Source organism: Vespa crabro, chromosome 2 (genome assembly GCF_910589235.1).
Source record: "Vespa crabro chromosome 2, iyVesCrab1.2, whole genome shotgun sequence".
In the NCBI taxonomy this organism is placed as follows: domain Eukaryota; kingdom Metazoa; phylum Arthropoda; class Insecta; order Hymenoptera; family Vespidae; genus Vespa; species Vespa crabro.
In genome coordinates, this window is record NC_060956.1 from 7,847,999 (window position 1) to 7,874,397 (window position 26,399).

The 26,399-nt window shown below is 27.8% G+C and overlaps 4 protein-coding genes across 15 annotated transcripts; 1 reads left to right on the forward strand and 3 right to left on the reverse strand.

The window, feature by feature from the left end:
* Window positions 1-140: 140 nt before the first annotated feature.
* LOC124422363 (apyrase-like) lies at window positions 141-3,570 on the reverse strand. The gene is made up of 11 exons (XM_046958729.1): window positions 3,431-3,570; window positions 2,724-2,949; window positions 2,537-2,653; window positions 2,367-2,447; window positions 2,041-2,242; window positions 1,853-1,958; window positions 1,557-1,651; window positions 1,326-1,480; window positions 1,011-1,196; window positions 646-743; window positions 141-544 (listed from the first exon to the last, which is right to left on the reverse strand). The coding sequence occupies exons 1-11, from the start codon at window positions 3,568-3,570 to the stop codon at window positions 286-288; spliced, it is 1,665 nt and encodes a 554-aa protein (XP_046814685.1). The 3' UTR covers window positions 141-285.
* Window positions 3,571-5,223: 1,653 nt separating this feature from the next.
* LOC124422362 (protein 5NUC-like) lies at window positions 5,224-12,164 on the forward strand. Of its 3 annotated transcripts, none has more exons than XM_046958727.1 (8): window positions 5,224-5,352; window positions 8,420-8,818; window positions 9,163-9,397; window positions 9,532-10,131; window positions 10,209-10,373; window positions 10,459-10,563; window positions 11,050-11,407; window positions 11,479-12,164. In XM_046958727.1, exons 2-8 carry the CDS (start codon window positions 8,670-8,672, stop codon window positions 11,676-11,678), a joined length of 1,812 nt encoding a protein of 603 aa, XP_046814683.1. In that variant the 5' UTR covers window positions 5,224-5,352; window positions 8,420-8,669; the 3' UTR covers window positions 11,679-12,164. The 3 variants fall into 3 exon arrangements, with proteins under 3 accessions (XP_046814683.1, XP_046814684.1, XP_046814681.1); XM_046958728.1 differs by lacking the exon at window positions 5,224-5,352 and adding an exon at window positions 7,278-7,398; XM_046958725.1 differs by lacking the exon at window positions 5,224-5,352 and adding an exon at window positions 7,355-7,775.
* A 252-nt stretch (window positions 12,165-12,416) lies between these two features.
* On the reverse strand, window positions 12,417-15,524 carry LOC124433237 (SET and MYND domain-containing protein 4-like). The gene is made up of 6 exons (XM_046983007.1): window positions 14,950-15,524; window positions 13,671-14,783; window positions 13,303-13,583; window positions 13,089-13,247; window positions 12,870-13,013; window positions 12,417-12,786 (listed from the first exon to the last, which is right to left on the reverse strand). Exons 2-6 carry the CDS (start codon window positions 14,737-14,739, stop codon window positions 12,532-12,534), a joined length of 1,908 nt encoding a protein of 635 aa, XP_046838963.1. The 5' UTR covers window positions 14,740-14,783; window positions 14,950-15,524; the 3' UTR covers window positions 12,417-12,531.
* A 522-nt stretch (window positions 15,525-16,046) lies between these two features.
* LOC124433238 (nuclear distribution protein nudE-like 1-B) lies at window positions 16,047-25,558 on the reverse strand. Of its 10 annotated transcripts, none has more exons than XM_046983015.1 (9): window positions 21,887-22,124; window positions 21,325-21,497; window positions 20,756-21,046; window positions 20,432-20,568; window positions 20,134-20,316; window positions 19,566-19,687; window positions 18,312-18,382; window positions 16,632-16,693; window positions 16,047-16,542 (listed from the first exon to the last, which is right to left on the reverse strand). In XM_046983015.1, exons 2-8 carry the CDS (start codon window positions 21,408-21,410, stop codon window positions 16,636-16,638), a joined length of 948 nt encoding a protein of 315 aa, XP_046838971.1. In that variant the 5' UTR covers window positions 21,411-21,497; window positions 21,887-22,124; the 3' UTR covers window positions 16,047-16,542; window positions 16,632-16,635. The 10 variants fall into 10 exon arrangements, 9 of the variants coding, with proteins under 9 accessions (XP_046838971.1, XP_046838968.1, XP_046838970.1 ...); XR_006944455.1 differs by lacking the exon at window positions 16,047-16,542 and adding an exon at window positions 18,998-19,206 and having other exon boundaries at window positions 16,654-16,693; window positions 21,887-22,126; XM_046983012.1 differs by lacking the exons at window positions 16,047-16,542; window positions 16,632-16,693; window positions 21,887-22,124 and adding exons at window positions 18,998-19,206; window positions 24,501-24,844; window positions 25,255-25,558 and having other exon boundaries at window positions 18,103-18,382.
* Between the last annotated feature and the right edge of the window lie 841 nt (window positions 25,559-26,399).

Sequence of the window (26,399 nt, forward strand, 5' to 3'; positions counted from 1 at the left end):
TTCGATATATTATTTAAATGCTTCACCTGCCGCGATCTCGAGATACCGCGAGATAAGCGACCAGCATTTCCTGCTTTCTTTAAGGATGTCCCGCACGATTCTTGGTATCTCTCCTTAAAAGAAAACGAGAAAGAGAGGGAGAGAGAGAGAGAGAGAGAAGAGAGAATCTTACGAAATTCGTCTTGAGAAAGTTTCTTTTTTCTACATTTTCTTTGCCATTTATTTTATATGTTATAATATTTTATTTACAGAAAGTATAAAACCTAAAATTATTATTATTATTATTCACGATATATGTACATTTTCCTCATTATGAACGTAAAGAAAATTAACACGATTGTCCGTTCCAGCGATAATTGGACTCATCTTTTGTACATATTCTACGAATAGATCTATATCCAACGAACCAACCTTATGGTTTCTTCCGAATTTTTTAAAAACTTGAATATCATCTCCACCCTTATATATAAAAGATGGAACTACGATTCTGTACCATTCATCCTCTAAAAGATCCTCGTATCTTGGTACCTCGCAAGCACGACATCTATCATAAATAAGAAAGTTACGTATAAATGTATAAATATGATATGCAAGTAATAAGAGAAATAATATTTCAATTTTTATATTCGTTGTATAAATAATTACCTGACTTTGACGTCGACTAATCTATTAGGTGCATCTTTCGTCATATTATAAATAACTTTGAGCCCGGACCAAACCATAATTCTTTCTTTTTCTAACAACTAAAAATGCATGATTTGTTTTATTGTTTATGCTTAATAAACAATCCTTTATACAAGATTAATTTTAATTAGACTAATAGTCTTCAATATAGCATTTTAGTGTTCATTATTATTGTTATCAGTAAGCAATTATTACAAATAAATTCACATGAATTTAACGATTAATGTATACTGATAATTTCTTTATCAAATAGCTCTGATAACATTCTGAGTTTTAATACATATCCCATAGAAAGTATTAATGTATAAATAGAGACAAAATATTACATATTTAATAGAGCTCCCTGTTATCTCGACAGTGTCCCAGGTATTTTCAAAAGGTTGAACCATCAGTAAATCACCGTAGGTAATATTAACAGCGAAATCTTCGATAGAGGCACGAATTCCACCTGTATTGGTGCAAGATATAGCTGCATAAGTCCAATAAGTTTCATTCTCGGCCAGATCTACGAACTAAAATTGAAAGAGAAAGTAAAAAAAAATTCTTTTTTTTTCTCGTCAACTTCTTTCTGCGAGATAAAAGAATTTTGATACATGTAAAAGTATATATCGAAAATATATTTAATATGAAAGAATTTTTACCGCGTCGATCATCGCATCTGTTATAAAGTTACCCAAATTGCATTGTTTTCCTTTACATTTGGAATCGAGGAAAACTTTAGTCTTGCCTACGTGTTTCCATGCGAGTGCATCGACATCCTTTTGCCAAGGAACTAGAGCTTTCAAAATATCTGGATCTATATGAAAAATGATTTTTTATTTATCAGACTTCCCTTTTCTTTTTTTTAAATTTCTTCTTTCTCTCCGACTCACCTTCCTCGATAGAATAATCCAAAAGAATTGGATTTCCTTCCCAATCGACAACCTCTCCTTGATCGTCAAACCAAACTGTCAAGTTGCCGAGATATCTAAAAAATAAATTAATAGAATATTTATCTTTTAGATTCTTTAATAGCATAGGGGGATGAATAAATTTTTTATTTAATTAATTATAAAATGATTTATTGAGTTAATATAAAAAATAATCAATAGTGTTAATTTCTCATCATATGTTTCGTGATAAGATCGATCGATATTTCATTAGGAAAATGAATATATTAATTACATACTTGGTAAAAGCAGCTGCTTGTACAATGAGCACTGTTCTGTTTGTATTTTTTTGTGTTACTATTACAGGATATTCATCCTCGGGCGTATCAATGAAAGGCGGTGGCCCTAATTAAAATAAATATTTTAATGTAATTGAAAGTTTATATAGAAACATAATAAAAGTCTTTTTCTCGTTTTTTCGACAAACCAGAATATAAGAAAGTATGCGAATGTCCTCCAACAATGACGTCAAGAAGAGGACAATTGGCAGCCATCACTCTATCTATATTCAAGCCACAGTGACTTAAAGCAATAATGATGTCCACTCCTTGGGCTTTAAGCTTCTCGGCTTCCTCATTCACAGAGTCTACTTCGTCCAGAAACCTCAATTTTTCAGTGTCTGCTATAGTCTAATAAATCGTGAATCCTTAGATATATATATATATATATATATATATATATATATATATATATATATACACACACATATTTCGAATTATTTTTCTTTTATAATTTAACAAAGAATATACCAACATTCGTAGTTGAAATAATGACCCCGATTACTCCGATCTTTCTGCCTCCTCTCTCGATGATCGTACTATTTTGATAAAGACCCTGAAAGTAGAACAGATTATAGAAAGGATATACAAAGAAAAAGAAAGAGAGAGAAAGAGTATCGTGTAAAAAATGATCATGCTACAAACTTGAATAGTAGGCTCTTCTCTATCATCGATGTTGGTCACCACAACCGGTGCTTTGACAGCCTTTAAAAAAGGTACAAGACCAGCGATTTTATTGTCGAACTCATGATTCCCAATCGTCTACAAATAAAAGATAATTATATTATAGTTAAATTGAAATTTTCTTTCAGTAAGTGTTCGTGAAGTTTACCATGGCATCATGAGGTAACATATTCATAAATGTAGCCGTCACATTCCATCGATGAACGTTGTACCATAAAGTACCTTGGTAATGGTCGCCAGCATTCAGAAAAATAGCATTTGGCCGTTCTTTCTTTAATTGATTGACAGCAGTATATACTCTAGAGATTCCACCGACACAATCTTTTTCTTGTCCCACATGACAGGTACCAGAAGTTGGATTGGTCTGTTGAAATCTTACAAAATGTTTTTTTCTTTTTCTTTTTTTTTTCTTTTTAAATTCAGGCATTCTCATTGCCTTTTACTACGTATTAACAAATTTAAAAAAAAATTGTAAAATAACTTCCGAATGATCATACGTATCACGGAAAATAACAGAAGTTGAATCAATATCTTATCTAGTATCGTCCTTGAAGATTCCACTTCGGTTCTTCAATTTAATACGACACACTATATTGTTATATGAAGATCTTGTGTTACGAGTAAGGCTAACATATGTTATGTAATTCTTAATATTATTTTTATGACGACAAATTAATTATTTCTATATTCATTCTCGATTGATTATGTAAGAGGTAAATGTCTATATAAAATACACGAAAGTAATCAACAAATTGTTACGTATATATGAAATAAGAAACAACCAAACAAACGAACAAACACGATCGTTCCGTAATTAAGCAGATAAATATTTGTATACATTATATTAGTTCATACCTCGCATGGAAATCATTCAAATGTATAATAGATAATTCGAAGAAATCGGTCTGTCCAGGATAGATGAGTCCTCGACCGGTAAAACCCAAACATGTTTGGGAGACATAAGACAACACGGCTATCAACAATAAAGTATACATGTTGTGTACGTTCGAAAGTTGTATAACTGTAAAACAAATAGAGCAGGTAAAATACAACGATATAAAATTTATTCATAATTGCCGTTCGTATAATCATTAGTTAATTACCTGATTACTTAAAAATAAACAATCTGTGATCTATGTGTCATCCCACTAATGTAATATATTACTTTATATTTACACAAATTAAATTTTTCAAAGGCAAACTATTGTTTGTTTCCAGTTTGCTTTATAGGAGTTTACAAATTGTACAAAGCCTACAAGTAATGTCGCAACAAAATTTTCAAGTTATTTTATAACTTAAATAACTGATTAGATCAAGTGAAACAATAAAAAGAATTGATTGTGGTGACTAAATACAACTAAACTCGTTACAAATATAAATGACAAAAGTTGGAGGAAAAAAGTTGGAAAAAAGAAACAAAGAAGTTATAATTGGTAATAAATGCAAGTATATATACATATATTATTATTATACATAAAACTATAATTCTCTTATAGAATGTATTTTTACTCTCCAATAATAGCAAGTTTTACATGAAAAAAAAAATGTTTAATCAAATATACCATTACTTATATATATAATGTACTCACTCTATCCAATGTTTTCTGACACAGGTATGATTCTAATTAGAAGAATGAATATTATTGTTCGTAAGAAACTTATGAGTTTCAACTATCGAACGCGATGCTTTGGCCACGATTGACGAGATTCAAGGTGAAAAAAAAAATCAATTCTTTCGAATTTCTAAGGAAATAAAAGAGGAGAAAACTTAATGTTTTGTGGAGGAACTTAAATTGGCTCGTACGTTTATATCTTTCACATAGAGAACATGCCAATCGTAAATCACCTGTCAGCACCGAATGTTCGTCGAGAACTGCTAACAACAAGTAGAATGTTCGCAATCCATGACAAAGCAAGCGTATCCATTATCACAAATATTCACTGTATAAAATGCCTCGCAATTATCTATATGCTATTAAATTTATCTCGAAAACATTTCAATCGTTATACGTATTCGATAATGATTATTATCTCTTTCTCACGTTCTTTTGTTGAAGATTATTTATCGTGCATTTGAAAATTCTTTAATAATTTACATATCATTTTATGGGCAAATAAATTTTATTTAACAATCGAGAATAATTTCTTGAAGACCATGTGAACGTATTAATTGCTTCTATCGTTGACCGATTCTCTCATTTCCTTTTCAAGCCAGCGTCAATGTAGATGTCGAAACTAGAAATTTACGCGTAGACGTTGAGCTGCCAATCAAGTTTCTACTGTGATCGACGCGTTCAGTGAACGGATTCATATTTAGATACAAACGTTACAACATTTTCAAATAGTGAGACTGTGTGTTTGTTCTCTTCATTTATAAATATTTAATATCTAGAAGAAGAGAATAGAAAAAGAAGGATTAATAAAAACTAATGATATTGTGTATTCCACACGCGAGTTTCAGGAAAGATATGGTCACGTGACAATTTGAATTCATTAAACCAGTTTAAGAGATTGGCATTAATAATCAAGGAATTTATCACATTACTACGCGCGTTAGAAAATTCATAAAATTGAAATGTACTATCCGAAGTATATCATTTGGTCACGATCAATAGAACTGCTTGTTACCTGTTCTTTTTTCTTTGTTATCAGCCTATTGAGAAACGATTTGTTATATAATCGTGTTAGTGTCGACGACAAAATTTTATGTGTATTTTCATCGTAGTACCAACGAGAAAACGAAGATCTAAAGAAGATTAACAATAAGGAACTACGAGGTAAGAAAATTTAAAGAGACTTTAATTAAATTTCTCATTATTCGATCGATCTATTAACGCTATAAATAAATAAATAAATAAATAAATAAATAAATAAAAAACTTAAATCTTATTATTAATTAGTCAAGTGCTTTGGTATCGTCGAAAGATGCGAAAAGAAAAGCAACGAGAAAAGAGAGCTCTCTGTTGGCACTTTGACAAGAGAATAATTCTATATTCGCATTTTGGCCGTGGCACGTTTCATAAGACCGTGACTATGATAGTTTCAACGTATATTATAAAGGATATTAAAAAAGAGTTACACAGGCAAGGATCTGGTCGTCTTCGAGTTGACGATGACCTCGTCCTTGGATAGGAAAAAAAAGAAGCAAAAAAAAGCAAAAAAGAATTATGCCATTTTTTCATACTAATTTTATTTTTCCATTTCTCGAATAATAAAATTTTATTGCCTCGACGACAAAAAAAAATATCGATAACAATCATGAATATTATCGAGTCGAATGATGTTATGTTTTTCGTTCATCCAAAATACGACCTCGAAAGGAATTACGTCACGATCAATTTTGCGAACCCTTCCGAATTCTCATCTCAATAGAAAGTCTGTTGGAAGGAATAATTTTGAAAGATTGAATGTACATACCAATATGTTGTTTTTACATTGCTTATCATCGACGGGAGGAAGAAATATATACAGGTCTAATTTGAAAAAACCACGAAGATACATGCTCAAACCTAAGAAATATTATGATCGATTTTGAATAAAATTACCGGAAGAAAAAAAATAAGAAGAAGAAGAAGAAGAAAGAAATACATTCAGACAGAGATACTGCCAACTTTTTAAACCAATACAAAGATTGAAGATCACAAAAAATGAGTTCTTCCATTTTGTTCGAGAGAGAACAAATAAATCACTATTCCTCTTATGTTCTTACGACTCGACCCGGAAATGATCTCTGCATTTTTTTTTTCTTCTTTCATTGCAGTTTCTTTTTGTTCTTTTTTATCATAATGAATACAAGATCGCTATAGAAACGGATCGAAGGAATGGAAAAGAGATATTGGAGAGTCAAGGATAATAAAATATAATGAAATCCATCAAGCTATATTACACAAGCGACTAGTTTAAGTTGAAATATTTCCTCGCAATAACTTGAAGGAAATATATTCGAAGGTGAAAACGATTTATTATGACATTCTTAAAGACAAAATTAAATTAATATTTGTTGAAGAGAATATTAGTTATGATTGATCATAACTTTCATCTTTTTCTCTTTCTGTTTCTTTTTTCCTTTTTTCTGTCATTTCTTAGCTCAATTTAAACGCAATAAACGACTTAAACTCTTTAATCATTTTTACAACAATTTTATCAAATGTCGGGAAAAAATGACGATAATGACGAGATAAACAAAGAAAAACAAAGGAAACAAAGAAAAAATTTTCCAGAACTGAAGATTGACTAAATTAACGAAAATAACGTAATCGAGTTGATCGTTTAATAACGAATAAAAAAGTTTCTTCGAAGAAATAAATTAAAAAGAAACCAAAAGAGCGTCATCCTGATTTGATAAATTTCCTTATCGAACATAAATATCAGAAATTTCATTGAATCACATAACAAAACGAATTAAACATTATCGATGAGTAAATCAAACGTAAACAACGCGGGTGGAATCCATAAATACTGGAATTTCTCAAGGAAAGAAATTAAAGAGAAAATAAATAAAGAAAGAGAAAAGAGCATATTTTCGGTTAACGCAAAAAAAAACGTTAAAGTTTACCGTACAAATTACATTTTCTTAAGGGTTTTCTCTGAAGCAACCCTGACGCAACCCTGAAGAATAAAGGGCTGTTAACAAAGAGAAAGTCTTTTGATCTATCCCTCCCTCTTTCTCTTTCTTTCTCTCTCTCTCTCTCTCTCTCTCTCTCTCTCTTTTTCTTTCTCTCTCACGACGATTCTGTTTCGAAATTCAGACGCGCTCTAACCACCTCCGTCGTCTTTTCGAACGTCGATAATGTTCAGTCGACGTTCGTCCCTCGGCAAAATCGGTACGTGTTTTTCTGCTCGACTCTGTTCTCTTTTCTCGAAGAAACGTGTGTTCGTCATTGCCAACAAAATCGTGATAAACATGATCAAAAATCACACTTTAATCGTCACATTAATCGATTAGATATAGTCGTATTGCTATTACGATCGTATATCAACGATTATCAAAGATCTTTATTTGCACCACGTGCTTGCTCTTGTTACAACGATTATCTCTTTATCACTTTCAAATGACACATGTTACACAAGAAAGATCGATCATTCTTCTCGATCGATAGAAGTATATTATGGAATATCGAATAGTGTTGAATGTATATTATAGTATTTTATTTTGTGCATATGAAGAGACACAAAGTGAAAGACGAAGTTTATTAAAAAGGTATTTTGAAAGGAAGGAATTTAATTTTTCTTTTTTTTTTTTTTAAGTTTATTACATGTATACATGTTTTATATATATATATATAAAACACGTGTTCCATGTATGTGTTATAATATATATATATATATATATATATATATATATATATATATAATATTATATATATATATATATATATATTATATATATAATACATTATTATAATGTTTATTATTTCTCTGTTTCAAAATATAAATCTTAATTTCTTCTTTTAACATCATATTATGCGAGTAAGCAAATAATGTTTTTTTTCGTTAAACGACATTTTTATTATTTAATTACAAATATATATCTTAAGTATCACATCATAGGTATAAGAATACATCATAAGTATAAGAATACATCATAAGTTTACTGCCAAATTTAAATAATAAAGCTGCCAAGGGAATAAATTATACCGTTTAATCGGTTTCCTCATTCGAATAGCAATATCATTTATCGAATAACAAATATCAAACACGATTCTTGGCATCGTTTCGTTCATTTCGTCATTATAATATACATATTTTATTAAACACGTACAATTACTTTTTTGCAACATAGAAGAAATATTCCTCTTTATATTTCATCAAAAATTTCTAAATCCAAATTTTTTATTGTTACAGAATAACGAAGAATAATTACGGATTTTTAAGTGGAAAAGTTCTCCAAAAATATATTAAAAAGTATACTAAGTAACAATATTTCTTATGCTAATGATAAAAAAACGTCAGCGATAACGAAAACCTTGACACATCATAAAACAACGCTGTTTATCAGTATTGTGCAATACATTAAAAGAAAAGAAATTTCAGAACTTACTGAAAACGAATGAATAATAATTTATCGTTTCTATAATATTAAAGAATCATAAAGATGTGCATATTACTATTACGCACGTTTTCAATTATTTTCATGCTATTTATAATAGAGAACGTTATCGTTCATGGAAATCCTTTTTCTGCGCATAGCAAAAATGAGGATTTTACTTTTCACATTGTCCACACCAATGATATGCATGCAAGGTAAAACTTTACATTATTGTGATAAAAAATAGAAAAAAAAACAAAAGAACAAAAATTGTTAATACATCTCTTACGTTAATGTAAATATTCTAACTGTATGTTGAAAAAACGCTTAAAATGATACAACTTATATCGACGATAATTATTTATTATGTTAACATTAATTATTAAAATAATATATAAATTGTAGACTTTAAATGTCAGTTTACAATGCGATAGTATATTCCTTTGTAATCAATTACAATTCGTCTACTATATATTCACGAAAAGTTATAATATGATAGGATTACCGTTTTAATACAAATGTCATTCTTGCTGATCTAAATTCTTATTCTTTTACCTAGATTTGAAGAAACGTCAAGATTGTCGGCACCAATTTGTTCTAAACAAGATGCCGCAACAGGAAATTGTTACGGTGGTTTCGCCAGAATAGCGACCTTGATTCGTCAGGCTAAAAATTCGTCCATACCAACATTGTTCTTGAATGCTGGTGATACTTATCAAGGTTCCGTGTGGTATAATATCTACAAGTGGAAAATCGTTGCAAAGTTCCTCAACATTCTCGCACCAGATGCGATAGTGAGTATTAAAAACTCTCTCTCTCTCTCTCTCTCTCTCTCTCTCTCTCTCTCTCTCTCTCTCTCTCTCTCTCTCTCTCTCTCTCTCTCTCTCTCTCTCTAACTATCTATCCATCTATCTATCTTGCTTCACAGAGTCTTGGAAATCATGAGTTCGATGACGGTGTAAATGGTTTAATACCCTTTATCGAAGAATCAAAGTTTCCAGTTCTCGCGGCGAATCTTGATTTATCGAAACAGCCAAACTTAAAAGCTACGAAGTTAGCGAACAGTACGGTCTTGGTGATAAATGGTACAAAGATTGGTGTGATCGGTTATCTCACGCCAGAGACGACGATCATATCGATTACCGAAAACGTGATCATTAACGACGAAGTACCTGCTATTCGCGAGGAAGCAAAGAAATTGAAAAAGGAGGGTGTAAATATTCTCATTGCTTTGGGTCATTCTGGATTCGATATTGATAAAAAAATCGCCAAAGAAGTTGAGGACATCGACATTGTCATCGGTGGACATACCAATACATTTCTTTATCGTGGCAAACAACCTGACGCTGAACACCCCGAAGATATTTATCCTACTGAAATTGTACAAGACAACGGTAGAAAAGTTTATGTTGTTCAAGCATATGCTTATACTAAATATCTCGGTAATTTTAGCGTTTCTTTCGACTCAAACGGTGAAGTTACTGACATTGTGGGCAATCCAATTCTAGTCGATCATAGTATCGAACAGGTGAGCTTTGAAAAGACGACAATGGATTATAGTTATGTACAATACCTAAATTGATTTAAAGACGATTCGTGATATAGGCACCGGATGTTCTCAAAGAACTGGATTTACTCAGACCTGCGATCGATAATATAAGCACAACGGAAGTTGGAAAAACTCGCGTATTACTCGATGGTGACAGTAAAACCTGTAGACAAAAAGAATGCAATTTAGGAAACCTCATTACCGATGCTATCATCGATTATGTAAGTTTGCAAAAGAAGTTGCTAATATCGATAGTTTTAAATGTTCTTTTAATATAAAGATACGATTCAATTATTACGATTACAGAATGCCCAGGAATATTTTTTTAAAGGAAAATGGACCGATGCTGCTATTGCCGTTCAAAATTCTGGAAGTATAAGAGCGTCTATCACTAGAGCCTTGAACGATAAGGTAGATATGTCAAATATCATTGTATATACACTCGAATCTCTTTTTATATGGTCGATGTGTATCGTGCAAAAAAAAGTTAAGTAAAAGTTGATTTCCAAAGAGTATAAAACTTGCGTTAAACTAATGCGAACTATACAAAAAGTAATTTAAAATATAGAAATACATTCACAAAAAACATTTTATTTAATAAACATATAAAAGAAAAATTAATGTTTAAAAAAAAATGAAAAAAAGAAAAAGAAATATTTTTTCAAACAAATACGCATAACTTTCGTAACAATCTCTGCAAACTAATTAATGTTCATTTTTGCAACTGTGTAAAATCATGTGACTAAAATGTATTAAGAAAATTTTGTAAAAAAAGTATCGCATGAAAAAAGATTCAGGTGTATTTACTTTTGTTTTTTTTTTTTTTTTTTTTTTTATTTTTTTTACATAGTTCTGATCTTCTCTCGTTTCTTTATTTGAAAATAAAAAAATATATAGATCACAATAGGTGATATACTTGGAGTTCTACCTTTTGGCAACATTATTTTCAAGACGTCTATGACAGGAAAACAAATGCTCTCAATGTTGGAATGGAGCGTTTATAATCTTAATTACAATTCTTCGGATAATTTATTCGGTGCATTCCTTCAATTTTCCGGTCTTCAGGTCTCATATGACATTTCTCGTCCGCCCAATTCAAGGGTAATTTCCGTCCAGGTACGATGTGCCGCTTGTAATATTCCAAGTTACAGTGATCTCGATAAAAATGCAACTTATAAAGTTCTGATAAATGATTTTATGCGTAACGGAGGAGACGGTTACAAGATGTTGAAAGATCTTGAATATACTACAATAGGTACGATAAATTAATTATTATGTTAAGCTTTTATAAAACGTTTTCATTTATTTATTATTCTCATTTTTTAGGTGTTACTACAGCGGATGTAGTTATCCAATATTTGAAAAAATATAGTCCTGTATACCCTGGTGTCGATTGGAGAATTAATTACGTAGACGAAATATATTCTAATAAATTTAATAACGAAGATATATCATCTACCTCAGTTAGAGAATATTCGATAGTACTTCTAATTCTGTTGACAATGATTACTAGATTGTTAACTTGATTTTGTTGCTCGTAATAGTGATTTTATTTTATATTAAGTTTATAAAAGAAAATGAAAATTTGACAGTATTTACGTATACAATATCATGTGCATACAGTCATCTATATATATATGCAAGTAATTTGCATATTTTTTAATTTGTTAGTATCTATTGTAAACATATATTTTTATCTTTCTTAACTTGATAACAAACTTTTATGATATATTATTTGATCTATTACTTTATCATAACATATTAATTGATTTTCTTATTATACATATGCATTTAAAGACTTACAGATACTTTACAATGTAATGTCTAAATGATACCAGGTGGATATCATATCTGATATGATACTAGCAGTATATAATGATACTAGCAGTAGATTTCATTATTGGATTTGTATCCCATTTTCTACCTCAGAAAATATAATAATTCGAATAATTTATTTTTGCAATATATGATGTTTCATGGATATAATGAAATAAATATTAATGTAAATCATTTTTCAATACGTTTCATTAACTATCAGGATATAATTTAATAGTATACAATATTTTTTAAATTAAATTTCAAAATTTTTATCAATATTTGAACTATAATGTCTATCTTCTTAAAAAATATGATTTGTGAACATTTGAAATGTTTTATTATAAATATTTTGTTATATAGTATTTAACATATAAAAAATATACAAACTAAAACAAAATAGAAAATATATTTGCGTTCGATGTGGTGTGTGTATATATATTATTTATTTGAAACAAATAAGAATACATACAGTTATTTATAAATTTTATAATATATAATATTTTATAATATAAAATTATACAATATTATATAATTTAAAATAATTTTATATATAAATTTTATTTAAGTTATCACAGGTAAATCAAATCTGTTGCCACTTAAAGAATACACACGTTTTACAGTTTCCACAACCTTATTCATTTCTCTACAAGGCATTGGAGCATGATCATATAATATTTGTATCATCTTTAATAAATCTTGTATTATATACGAAAAATTATCATGAACTTCACCAACAGTTGCTAAACACACGTAAGTATCGAATTTTTTTAAAGCTGCCATAATAATTGATTTATCATATAAATTTGTTACTAAATCCTATATATTAAGAGAAAAGATTTTTTATAAAAAATAAAAATTATAATCTATATAATATACCTAAACGTATAAATTGTACATACTTCGAAAGAAGGTAGACTACAATATAGAGGCCAATCTTTTTTGCACGGTATGCAATCACATTTGAAATAATACTGTTTTAAAAGTTTCTCTTGTCTTCTTTGTTTTACCATTATAGCATAATGCTGACCATAATTATCTAAAATCTAAGAGAATGTTAAGTTTATAATTCTCCAAAACATAACAAAATATTTCTTAAGGCTCTAAAAATAAATAAGTACCTGATCTCCTTGTTTTATAGGATAAGCAGCACATATAATCATATTTGTAGATCTTGAATACCTTAGTATATTTGGATCACAGCTATGATTAAACAGACTATAAAATGCCATTGCTGCAATACCTCGTTCTCTAACATCTAAACCATATTCTTCATCCAACTGTAATATAATTCAATTACAATATGAAAAGAAAACAGTAAAAGCAAATACTTACGCTATGAATGTTAGTAGGTATTATTTGTTGATGCCGTAATATAAGCCCACCAATTAATGTAACATCTTTGTTTTTAATTAATGCAGATAATTCATGTTCCAATTTATCCCCAAACATCATAGTACGTGTAGCAAGCAAATATAAAATAATACAAGCATCTACAGATTTTCTGAATAGGTCAATTGGTAGTCTTTTTTCAGTATTTGTCGTGAGACTGTATATACTTCTATATTTATCACTGTGAAATTTATTATCAGAACTAAAACCTTTTGTTCTAGGATCTATAACAAATAGTTACTAAATTGAAAATAAAATTAGCTAATACCATTACTTTATATTTCAAAAATTATGTAATAACTTATAATTACCATCCCATTCATCAATTTCTTTAATCAGACTTCGTAAATCTTCTAAACTATTAAATTCTTTTATTGCTTGTATTGCAAGTCTTGCGCTAAATAGATCAAACTTAATATAATTAGAAATCTCAAACAATACTGAATATACAGGACATTCTATATCATGATATTTCTTCCAGTCTTCCAATTTACATTTTTCTGAACAATACATGGCACAAGTGCAATGATCACAAGGTATACTGGCCAAAGAAATCTCCAGACAATTTGAACAATGAGTATAAATATTATCTGGTGTTAACATAAAAGAATAAGGTTTCTCTGAAGCAATGACTTCACCAGGAGAAATGTCACGAGTAGCAACAACATGTCTTCCATAACGTTCATTATATTTAATAGCTATTGCATCTGATGAACACGGAATTTCTATGTTTTGAGATTTAACTTCAAAAAGATACTGATTCTCCTGCTTTTTCGTATTCTTTTTTATCATGTTTTTTGATTGCTCATGTAAATATTGTAATTTTTTTTGAAGATTTTTCCTGTTAAGATCATTTAATGACATCTTTTCCAGGCAATACAATGCAGCTTTATAATCTTCTTCTATAGAAGAATCTCCCATTGATACTAAACACTCTACTTTACGTATATATAACTTGACTTTTAATTTATCAGGATAATTCAGAGATAATGCTCTATCAATATCTTGAATAGATTTTCTAAACTTATGAATTTTTAATAAAATAGCAGATCTGTTAGCATAAGCTAAAGCAAGTTCTTCTGACGAAGGATTTGCATAAGCTATACTCTTTGTATATAATTGCAATATTTGAATACATTTATGCCCATCGAGAGGATTTGTAAGAAATAATTTATTTCCCTCCTTTCTAAATTTTTCCGAATCTAAGTGACTTTTTGGCACATTTTTTATTTTAGGAACTACATTGAACTGTTGCATTACTTCGAGAGTAAATATTACACGTTCTTCATCATTCTTCAACGTGTTGAACTTATTCGTCAGCCATAAGTTTTTATTCGCTTCCTTAATACGCCTATGAAGTATTTCATGAAGAATTTCCATATCATCAAATATGTAATAAAATGTAATAAACAAATCTGTAAAAACTGTAATTTTAAAAATAATCAGAAGTTTTCATTGCATATATTTTATGATAAGTATAAATTAATATAAACAAAATAACACAATTTGTGTGTTCTATAAAAATGATATTAGGACATATAATATTAGTGTTTCCAAAAAATAGTATTAGACCAAGCAATATTTTGGTACCTTTATTTTTGATTAGCCTTGTTCTTATTTAACTTTACAATCATAAAACAAAAGAAGCAAGAAGAAACAAAAACCGAAGAAATGCTTTTGGGCGGTATCCGCCACAATGAAGATGAGCGCCATCTAACATTCGAATATTTGAACGAATATTTGAATATGCAAAAGTAAATAAAATGCAATTATTTCACTCACAGATGTAATCCCAATATTTTATCTATTATAATATTTTCTTATTTTTTTAACACATGATATTTTTTTATTTTTATTGTTATTACAATGTTTTTGCCAATAGTTGCCTAAATATAACTTAATACAAATGTTCTGATATAAAGGATATTAAATTTTCAATTCAAGAAAATTTATTTATCAGCAAACAGATGTAAATAAATAACAGTTATAATTAGATTCTATTAAGTTGAAAGATATCCATGATTTATTTTTCATTATTTTAACGTGTAACTTCTAATATATCTTTACATTGATGAAGAAAAAATGTATTTCTAGAATTAATATTTTAGTAACATTTGTTGTGTATGATATTAAAAAATAAATAAAAGTGTGAATATATTTATATTTTATACTACAGAAAATATAGATTCTATTATAATTAAAATACATTCAAACACATTGAAATAAAAATATTTTTTGCTATTCCATTAGTATATTGAAGTACAATACCATAATTTGCATATGAAATATAATATAACAATTTATGATAATACAAAAATTGTTTATATAATGAAATTTATCTTTTATAAATCTAATGGCACCAATATACAATTTACAAATAAACAATAAAATAAATTGTTAAAAAAAATATTAAGATATTGTCAACATTATGCAGAGTGTATATACTAATATATTATATATATATAGTATATGCATATATTATTCTCGATGTTGTAATGAAATATATAATAGAAGTATACTCAAAACTTATGATCATAAAAATTATATGGATACATATAATGTTTATGTATATCCAATAAATTAATAATTTACCATTGTAATTATTACACATTACTTTTTAACAATAACAAACAATTCTTTTAATGAAATTAAAACTAAATATTAAAAACAACATTTGTGATTGATTTATTTAAATTAGGTTTTTAATACTACAATATAAATAACTAAAACAGTCCATATATATTGCCTTAATATTCATAATACGGCACTAATCTATTTACAAATTTTAATTATATTATTTTAAAATAGGGTTGTATTATTCCACAATTAAATTTAAATGTACTTTATAAAAATGTTTTACAAAAAGAAAAATTATTAATATATCTGTTTGTTATTGCTATAATGAAAAATACTCAAATTTGATATCAAATAGCACATATTAGCCTTCATTTGTATTTATGTTAATTAGTTATATAATAAAGAATTTATTTACGCGCGTGCGCGTTCCATTAACACATATAAATTAAATTTTTATTTTAGTAATTATAACCAAATAAATCTAATAAATATGCCAAATTCTAGTTATAAATCTTTGTCACATTATAGTAAAAAATATTTTTTGTCCAAAATAGACGTATAGAGATGTATTTACTGACACAATTATGTCATTCTCTAATAATTTATCTATGAATTAATAAACATTCTTATTAAAGCAATAAACATTTTTAAACATAATTGCACATTTGTTTAGGCTTATTATAACATAAAAATACCTTGTTACAATCGAATGTGGTTGTTGTTTCCTGAGGCTGCGCCTCTCACTTGTCGTCTACTCCTGATTAAACAAATGCAACAATTTTTTGTTACTTTTATATTTTAACAAAAAAACACTTCAGTTCTACCCTTCATTTATTTTAGTATAATAAATTATTTATTTCCTACAATCATCAACTTACCGCATAAATATACATGAGAAATTATTAAAAAACACACTTTATATAATATTAATATATAATATTAACATATATTTATGCAGTAGTTAGATATTCATTTTTATTTACACAAATATGACAAATAGAATAAAAATCATTTTTCTTTTTTAAACAAAATTCATGCAAATGATGTATTGTAACTGCTAAACAAACCATACTTGCACTACATGTTGGCAATGATTTAATATCTGATTATTAGTTGAGCCACATATATTTTTATATTCTTTGCATTTGCAAAATTGATATTTATAATTTGGATTATATATTAAAACAAAATGATGTGCCACAAAAAGTATATCTTGGAATTAGTGGCTCAACTCTTACTTATAACAAATTCTATATTAACATATAATAAAATATAAATTATTAAAAAATACGCTATATAATAACTTAACAAAGTAAATAACATAAAATTAAATTTCATAATTTTTTCGTAAACGAATTTTGATTAATATCACATTACAATAAACAGATATGATATTTTTGGATCAATATTTATATAGATGTTATCCACATACATAAAAAAAAATAAGCATACAACAAGCATTTAATGTGTGTAATAAAGCATATCTTTTGTGAAAGGAAAATTAATTTTATAAAAAAAGAAAAAGAAAAAGAAAATTAATATATATGTATTGAATATATATTTATAAGATTTTTATATTAACAAATAATAAATATAATCTGCAAAATATAAAAAATAATATATTATATTATAAAATTCTTTACCAAATATTCTAATTTTGGAATTTATTTATCCTTTCACAAAGATTTTATATTATATATAATCATTTTAATATTCAAATAATTTTCTAATTTAGAAATATAAAATTATTTTAAAATAATACATAAATGCAATGATACATAAGCTTCTACATTCTCATGTAATAGAGTTTATATAATATCTTTATCTTTCTAACAACAGAAATATAAAAAATTAATATATTGTCTATGAGAAAATGAAATTAAAAATATATTCTAATAATTTCAGAACTAACAAAAATATAAAAAATATAAAGTTTATTTAGAAAATTATTATGACTGTTATATATATATTTTATACAGTCTTATAAAATATGTTCAAAATACTAAAATGGAAAGCTATGCAACTGAGATAGTATTATCTAATTTCTTTCATATTAAAGAAAGAAATTGAAAAGCTATGCCACTAAGATAGTACAAAACTTAAAATATACACAAATCTATGACCATTTCATAAAAAGCACTAGAAATTGTATACACAACCAGTAAATTAACTTAACAATAAGTACACTTTATTTTATTTGGCCAGTATCATGTACCTTTCCAATTGATTAGTTCCAAAAAAATTATGCAATTTGAATATTTTACATTTTATACATAAAAATTTTTGCAGGTACATAATATTTACTTTTGAGGGTTATGTAACAGTACAAATAAAGAACAGCACAATTCCATGTGAAAGTTTGATAGAAATGTTACCTGTAGAGATCACGTACAGCTTGGTCCTCTCGTGATGCATTTCTACATGTATTCAATTTGTTTTCCAAAGCCTATATGAAAAAATTTTTATTATCAGTAGAGTATTTCATAAATATCCTTGCAAAAGTTAATTACATTAATCTAAATTTTAATATATCAGAATAAATAGAAATAAAATGTACTACCGAATTTGATATAATTTAATTATATAGAGTGATTATTTTCTAATTAAATAATTTATTATTTTCTCTTTATGAGATTTTTAATAAGAAAATAATATTAAATTATATATAATATTTATATTTATATATAAATAAATATTAAATAAACAAATACAATGTGTTAATACAGCATAGTTCTTTATATTAATGATTTAGTTCTCTTTATATTGTAAAAATAATTAAATCTGGATATTACTTAACTGAAAGAAATAGAAAATACAACAAAAAATAATCCTAATATGTAATAAAACATGCAATACATCAATCCTAATCCTCAAAGCCATATAGCAAAACATGCATGAGCAATTTATTATCTAGTATATGAAAAGAAATATACTAAGATAAGAATTATATATTCAGTATTACAAACAAAAAGAAAGAATTGTTTAAATATCATTGATGATATAAATAAGCATGAAAGCAATGGAATCAAAGAAAATATAAAGAAGAAAAACGAATAAAGACCTGCATTATAAGGAGATGGAAAATAATTTAATGATGAGGTATCACGAAGATTGTCTGCATTTGGCTGGTCTAGGTTGTTGCCTAATACACTGTGTAGGTGTATAAACTTGAATCGATGGTGCATTATTTGTTGGAATGGTATTTGATTTTTTTCCATTTGGACAAGTGCATTTCACCCTCCTACAGTCCATGCAGACCCATCTGTCAAGCTACCAAAACACCGGCTACTAGTAACAACTACATTCTTATACAAAAAAAAAGGATACTAATATCATCAATTAAATAAAGTTTTATTGAATTTATTAAAAAAATTTATATATATAATTTATATAAATATATATAAATATATATATATATATATATATAGTAATAATAATAAAATAAAGTTGTTATTCTAAATAGTTTTTCCAAATAAAATCTAATTTATATACAAAAAATAATATAGACAAATACACAAGATTTACAAAATTACAAGAAAATACAGGCCATGCTTTAAGCTTTAATAACAGCATTCTTCTTTTTATTACAAACATCTGTTGCATTCTAATAATTCAATTTTTGTACTCACTCCAACTTTTCGCATCAGGTCTCCAATCATATTCATCGCTAATATTCTGGTACATGGTGCCAACGGTGGATTTATATTATTATTGTTGTTCCCAATTACACCCCCTACTACTCCATTTCCAACTAATAGTAAATAAGAAAAAATATATTACTGTACAAATTAAATATGAACAATTATATAAATACAATCTAATATTCAAATAAACAGATGAAAAGCATACATAAACTTGAAAAACTGGAAAAATATAAGCTTGAAAATAATTTTTATTTAATATGTAGCAAACTTATATTTACAATTTAATATAAAGTCAAATATTAATTTATTTATAATAATACATAATTTTAATAATGCAAAATTGGAGAATTCATGATAATGAGTAAATATAGAGGAACAGAATAAGTCAATTCCTATTTCATATAAATTACTCTAAAGTAATAACTAACAAGAACATTAATAATTAATTATTTTAAAAACATAAACTTTCACTTTAATAAATTTGCAGAAAGCTTTTTCTTAGATCCAAAATAAAGTACGTGTCTAGACTTACGAAAAGCATTATGAATCTTACTTTTCAATGATGGAGTCGTGTTATTTGAAGGTATAGATTGTGAAACTAATGGACTGGAAGGTGGTGTATGTGTTTCTAGTTCAACTTGTAGTTTATTACTATCTACAAGATTACGAACTCTATCTGCTGTCTTATCATTATCTGGTTGGTGTCGCTCTTGTACTTGAATCTCTTGTTTCAAATCTAAAAAATTATAATAAATCAATAATAGCATTAAGTACGAAAGAAAGAATATATATAATATATATAATATAAAAGAATATATATATAATATATATATATAAAATTATTATCAAACCTCTAATTTCATCCATTAATCTTTGTACTATGACTTTTAAGCCTTCCTTTTCATCGAGCTCCGACTCAAGTAAAGCATTCTTTTCTATTGCCAAGTTAAATTTAGCTTCTATCTCTTCTTCCGTTACTCTATTTACCCTGTAATATATAATGAATCATTATAAATATATGTATCAGCAGTCACTATATACATCATACTGTCATATGACTATATAATATAACTGTAAATAATATTTTATTTTTAATTATATAAGCAATATTTTATACCATTGTATCTTATTCATAAAATTTATATGATGTATTTTTTATAAACATTATTACATACCTATGTGCTCTTTCTAAATCATCATTCTTCTGTTCCAGTTCTCTGATATATTTCATCAATTGCTCATGTTGTAATTGCAAATCTTGTGCTTGTGACTGAAACATAGCACAATCCGCAGTTTGTTGATCTAATCTTGTTCTTAATTGCTCTACTTCTGTTGCAAGTCGTGTATTCCTTTGTCTTAATTCTCTATTTGCTTTTTCAGCTTGTTCTAAAGATGTTTCTAATTCTTTTTCCAACATTTGAGAATTTTCTTGAAATTCTTCTAATTCTCTTTCAACATCTTCTTTTCTATATTTTAACAAATTATTGGCAACCATAATATAACAATTATATTCCGTGTTATAGGAAACTTTTTCAAATTATATTTGACACTCATACTATAGTCAGAAATTAGGCTTCGTACTCATAGTCAATATGTAATCCATAAGGTTTGTATAGCGCAGTTTCTTATAACACGGATCCTTTATATTGTGTGGAATTCTATCGTACTTCAATATAAATTAATTATATTTTAGAAAAACTGTCCATTGATTTATTCATAAAATATAGATAAAATAATATTTTACCTTTGATGCATCTGATGAGCAAGATCCATCCAATATTGAATTTCATCATCTTTTGACAAAAATTGAGGAGGATCGGTTTCCATCATTTTGAAAGTTAATAGAAAGAACCTCAGATATTACTTTGCAAATATATACTAGTTCTTCTATAGTCTTGTCAGTAGGAAGTTAGCATTCTGATAAAACAAACAGACACATATATATTAAAATTCATTGAATCATAAGTATAACAATGATATTAAAGGTAAAGATACATGAACAATTTTATACCTATAACAGCATTTTATATATACTCACTTATACGGCATCATTGATAAATTGCGTAAAAATAACATATTTTTGAATAATAATGTTAATGTTAAGTAATATTGCGTTTCAATTTGCAATAGAAAGGATTTAGAGAGAAAGTACACAAATAGCAAGAAAAATAAATGAAAATGATAGGCGTCGTTCGAAATATATTATTATGTGTTCGATGACACATTACTCAAAATGTAGAAAACCTTGAAAAAATTCTTGGTATGCAAAATGTAGTCACACATGTATATGACATAAATTTCATTACCATGCAATAAATGAATCACTTCTTAATACCGCAACGCATAAAAAACTGGCACGGTAGTGTAATCGTTCGAGAACTTAGAACCTGTTCTCTTTTTTCTTTTTTATTATGCGCAAAATATAAAGGTTAACTCGACAAGATCGTCGAGCGAACCCTTGCAGAAGAGACTAATATGTAACATTTGACAGAAATAGTCGTATTTAAATCAGAGAACGATATGTTTACCAGTAGCAAAATGGCAGATATATAAAGCCACATACAGAACTAACGATCAAGCAACGACGAGCCACCGTACGGCCATAAAGTATGTAATACTAGATTACTGGCAATTACTCCGATATATTACGGTTATATATCTCATATCTATTTTAGAAAACAAAGGAGAGGAACAAAAGAATTTATAAAAGTGATTATACATACATAATAAAAAGATATAATATGATGACTTCAAAAAACGTGCAATAAATTTTAAAATAAACATTTAAAAAAAAACGATTAACACACCAGTCATTTTGATTGGTTAGTATATATGAAGTGTGTTTAAAAAGTAATGAGATCTCGGGAATAGGCAGCATTGTGTAAATGTTATGACGCTATCTGACAAGGAAAATAAACAAGACATACAGAATCTGATCACCGATTTTGCCGAAATTTTCTAGGTGTATAATATTGATATAGAAGTAATAAATTCTATTCAGAAATGATGCAATTGTTCAGAAATGAATGTTTGAAATATACAACACTTTAGTATCACGGCAGCAAAATGTATTCAAATGGTAGTTTGACTTAATGAACTAAGATATAGTTCTACGAGTTAGAAAATCGTGTGTTCGAAACTCCCTCGTCTTGTTTTTTTTTTTTTTTTTTTTGGTCAACCAGTACTATTAATTTTACTAAGAAAAATATATAAGTAAAAAACATTTCTCTACATTTGAATTTCTTTTTCTTTTTAATCTTGAGTTTTTTAGTTTTATCTTTTATATTCAACATAAAATGTTAAAAATTTTTATCTCGGAAACGGCAATCCTGGAGAAAAATTATTTAGGCAAATTATCTGATTTCAAATAAGAAAATATAATGGTATTTATTGTTTTTTTATTTAATGTAAGGTTTCGAAGTCATTTCAAAGTAAACTATGCTTTTTATACAGGAACCTACATATGCTTTTTTTTTATAATAGCAATATATTCTATGTAAAAAGAAAAAGGAAAAAAAACAAAAAATGACATAAGTTTTTTTTTATCCACCTTTAATTTTCTAAAATATTTAAAATACATTTGGCAGCTTTAGAGGAAAAGTACAAAAGATAAAAAAATGTTTAAATTTCTCAAGCAATATATATAATAGTCTATTGTTCGTAAATTTGTTTGATTTGTTCATTTACGCTTTTTAATGTTTAAACTAATACGTATAAATATGGACGAACATTCGCATGAAAGAAACTAAAAAAGAATAAATAGACTAATTAAACATTTCGTGTTTCGTACACAATAATACTATTACGTTCTCTGCTACTCTCATAATTGTTAAAGTACTATACTTAAAATTACGCTTAGTTCTTAGTTTATTCGTAGTCCCAAATCCAAAACCGCTGCGTTCTTTTAAATCTACTCCGTCCGATCCTAAATACAATTTTGCGTATTTCCTACAAAATCACATTTTATAGAATGAATATATATAATATATATATTTATAATATATATAATATTTATATTTATAATATATATATAATATATATAATATATATGTATTATATACTTATTAATTACGTATTAAATATGTACTATATACTGTAATTATATACTTATATAATTTGTATCTCAGAGGAAATCACAGACGTATTAATTAAAAATGTCATATGTAAATTTGTGTTATTAAAAGGAATTTTAATACTTAACCGTCCGGCAGCACATTAATGTGTTCTTTCTCTACTATAGGTAATCGGCCGGCGATACATTGTTTTTCGACATTTATATAACTAAACCCAATATAAATCTTTTGTTTAAAAATGTCTTTTACGAAAAATACATTAATTTTCCTTGAAAAAGGACAGCTTCTATAATACACATAATTTTGCCGGCTGTGCACTTAAATTTTGTTTTCAAAGAGCGGACGGTTAAATGTTAATAAATCAAGACTAACTTTTTATCTTGATTGATGAAAGCAATAGCAAAGAAATTTAAAATAAACCAGATATATTTATAATACCAGACCACTCCATATCATTCATATTCAAACGGATCCATACAACGATCACATCACGTATTAGATGAATTCTTAAAACATTTCATAAAAAATAATAATGATTCGGATAATTGATTAGACCTTGCGATGTTCTTATGTAATACTTGAACATGGAGGTACATTATATACACCACACGAATTAGTATTTGGATAGATAGCAAGAACTCCCAACAAAAGTAGAGCAAATGATCTTCAGAACTTTTATGCGCATTATTTAGGAGAGTTAAATGAACAATTAAATAAAACGCAATCTAAATTTTATTACGACAAGAAACAACGAAACTTTAAAGCATAAAAAGAAATTCGATGATCAATATTTAGACCTATACGAAATAATTGCTTCACTAGGCAAAAATAAAATTAAGATACGCACCAGTACAGGCACACGTATAATACACGCCAGCCATGAACGACATTACCAACAACGGTTCTAAAAAGTATAGCATGATCCATTAGTCCAGCTGATTCTCCATGATGATGATTACCCCCATCATAATTGATAAAATTTGAATATAAGCCACACAACCCCAACTCCAAACATCAGTTCCTCGCAAACACTCAAGAAGTCAAGTCGAAAATCTTTGTTCGCCATATTATTGAATTTAGTAAGAGTAGCAGTATCCGCATTAGTCAAATACGACTGTACCACCACTTCATTAAACGTATCTACATTTTCGCTCCTGGACGTAGCCGATTGTAAGACACCATATCTTCTACCTATCAACAGCAATATATTCATTCAACTACTCTATAATCAACGAAGTATCAAAAAGTAAAGATACTACAATGCCGTATCGAAAGCGATCTAATCAAAGCTATCTTTCATTGCTGCATGCATTTACACATATCCATCATCTATAACGGACGCAGAGAGTATCTATACACACTAAATCATCAGTTGTGCCAGCAACTACATTCCACTGGAAGCTTTTCTTTGAGTCCCAATGTTTATTTAACAGGAATAGAAAAAAATGATACGGACGCGAGAAGCCCCCCTGTTACAACATTCAGCGACACTGTTACAACCGATGGAACATGCAACCCCTTCGAAATACGAAACAACGTGATAGTCCAGACATAAATCAGAATCACACTATTATCATGCATTTGTAAAGATACAAACTAACCAGATCCAGCTCAAAACAGGAACAATATGCCCATTGAACAAAGAATCCTATCTTGATTCAGGCGGGAGCGAAACTTATTGGTCAAATAAATACATACTTGTGGATAGAAAAATAAGACCAATCAATAAATGTTACAGGAAGTTATCCGCAATATATCAAAACCAATCATTCCTTCTTGTTATACCAAAAGACGCAACGAATGGTTTCTTAACATGTACAACCTTCATGGAACTTGATATAGAATAACTCTAAGACTAGTAGAGTCATTACCTCCACCAACAATCTAACCAAATATTAACCAAATTCACCTGAAAGTACATCCCAAAGCATCAAAGAACTAGTGGAATTTATTCAAGCAATGATCTGGACAAACTTCGCTTTCACATCATGGAACCCATAGAAAAATTGGCCATTATTGACACTTTCGCCAAAGGAGCCAGCGGGAAACAAATTTCTCTAGGCAGAATATCACTATACAATGGACGAAGATTTGTTGAAAAAATAGTAACCACTACTGAACAATGTTATTAGTAGGTTATGGGGAGTATTTATAACATTTGAATCAACAAGCGCCGGAATACTCGCCATCCTTATGATACTCCGTCCAATAAAATATATCATTGATACTATAATTCACAGCTACGTATTCCACTTCATTTTGCGAGAAGACCAAAACGTGAAAAAACATCAACAATAATAATAGCAGAAAAGACAACAATATTCGAATACAAGGAAGAATCAAGCGAGCACACAACTAACAGCACAAGAACTTATAGCGATCTGAATAAAATGCTTAAAGATGAGTGTTATATATATTTCACATATTCAGGGACTTAAATATTACGTACCCGTTATATAAGGGGTCATTTTTTTGCGTACAAGTATCATTGTAAATAATAAAGAATATATATATATAGAATGTAAAATATACTTAATAGATCATGCACATATAAATTTTATCATAAGAACACCGGGTATATGGAGAATAACACGGTTTCTTTCGACTAATTGCCACTAAGCACTAATAATACATGTGCCATCCGATCACATGATAGTTCACGATGAGAAATCAAATACTTGTGAGATTTCAGCACCGCCAAGACATAAACCCCTGTGCCACATGGCTTAGTAGTTTTCTCCAAATT

Bases quoted from the DNA above. Each gene is read 5' to 3' on its own strand.
- LOC124422363 (XM_046958729.1), bottom strand. From the start codon at position 3,570: ATGTATACTTTATTGTTGATAGCCGTGTTGTCTTATGTCTCCCAAACA. The intron at 2,654-2,723 runs GTAAACTTCACG...TTTTATTTGTAG, and splicing joins TGTTACCTCATGATGCCATG to ACGATTGGGAATCATGAGTT. The intron at 1,481-1,556 runs GTGAGTCGGAGA...TTTTTCATATAG, and splicing joins GGATTATTCTATCGAGGAAG to ATCCAGATATTTTGAAAGCT.
- LOC124422362 (XM_046958727.1), top strand. From the start codon at position 8,670: ATGTGCATATTACTATTACGCACGTTTTCAATTATTTTCATGCTATTT. The intron at 8,819-9,162 runs GTAAAACTTTAC...TCTTTTACCTAG, and splicing joins ACCAATGATATGCATGCAAG to ATTTGAAGAAACGTCAAGAT. The intron at 10,374-10,458 runs GTAAGTTTGCAA...TTACGATTACAG, and splicing joins CCGATGCTATCATCGATTAT to AATGCCCAGGAATATTTTTT.
- LOC124433237 (XM_046983007.1), bottom strand. From the start codon at position 14,739: ATGGAAATTCTTCATGAAATACTTCATAGGCGTATTAAGGAAGCGAAT. The intron at 13,248-13,302 runs GTAAGTATTTGC...ATTATATTACAG, and splicing joins TACCTACTAACATTCATAGC to TTGGATGAAGAATATGGTTT. The intron at 12,787-12,869 runs GTATGTACAATT...CTTAATATATAG, and splicing joins GTAGTCTACCTTCTTTCGAA to GATTTAGTAACAAATTTATA.
- LOC124433238 (XM_046983012.1), bottom strand. From the start codon at position 21,410: ATGATGGAAACCGATCCTCCTCAATTTTTGTCAAAAGATGATGAAATT. The intron at 21,047-21,324 runs GTAAAATATTAT...GTTAAAATATAG, and splicing joins GCTCATCAGATGCATCAAAG to AAAAGAAGATGTTGAAAGAG. The intron at 20,569-20,755 runs GTATGTAATAAT...TATATATTACAG, and splicing joins GATTTAGAAAGAGCACATAG to GGTAAATAGAGTAACGGAAG.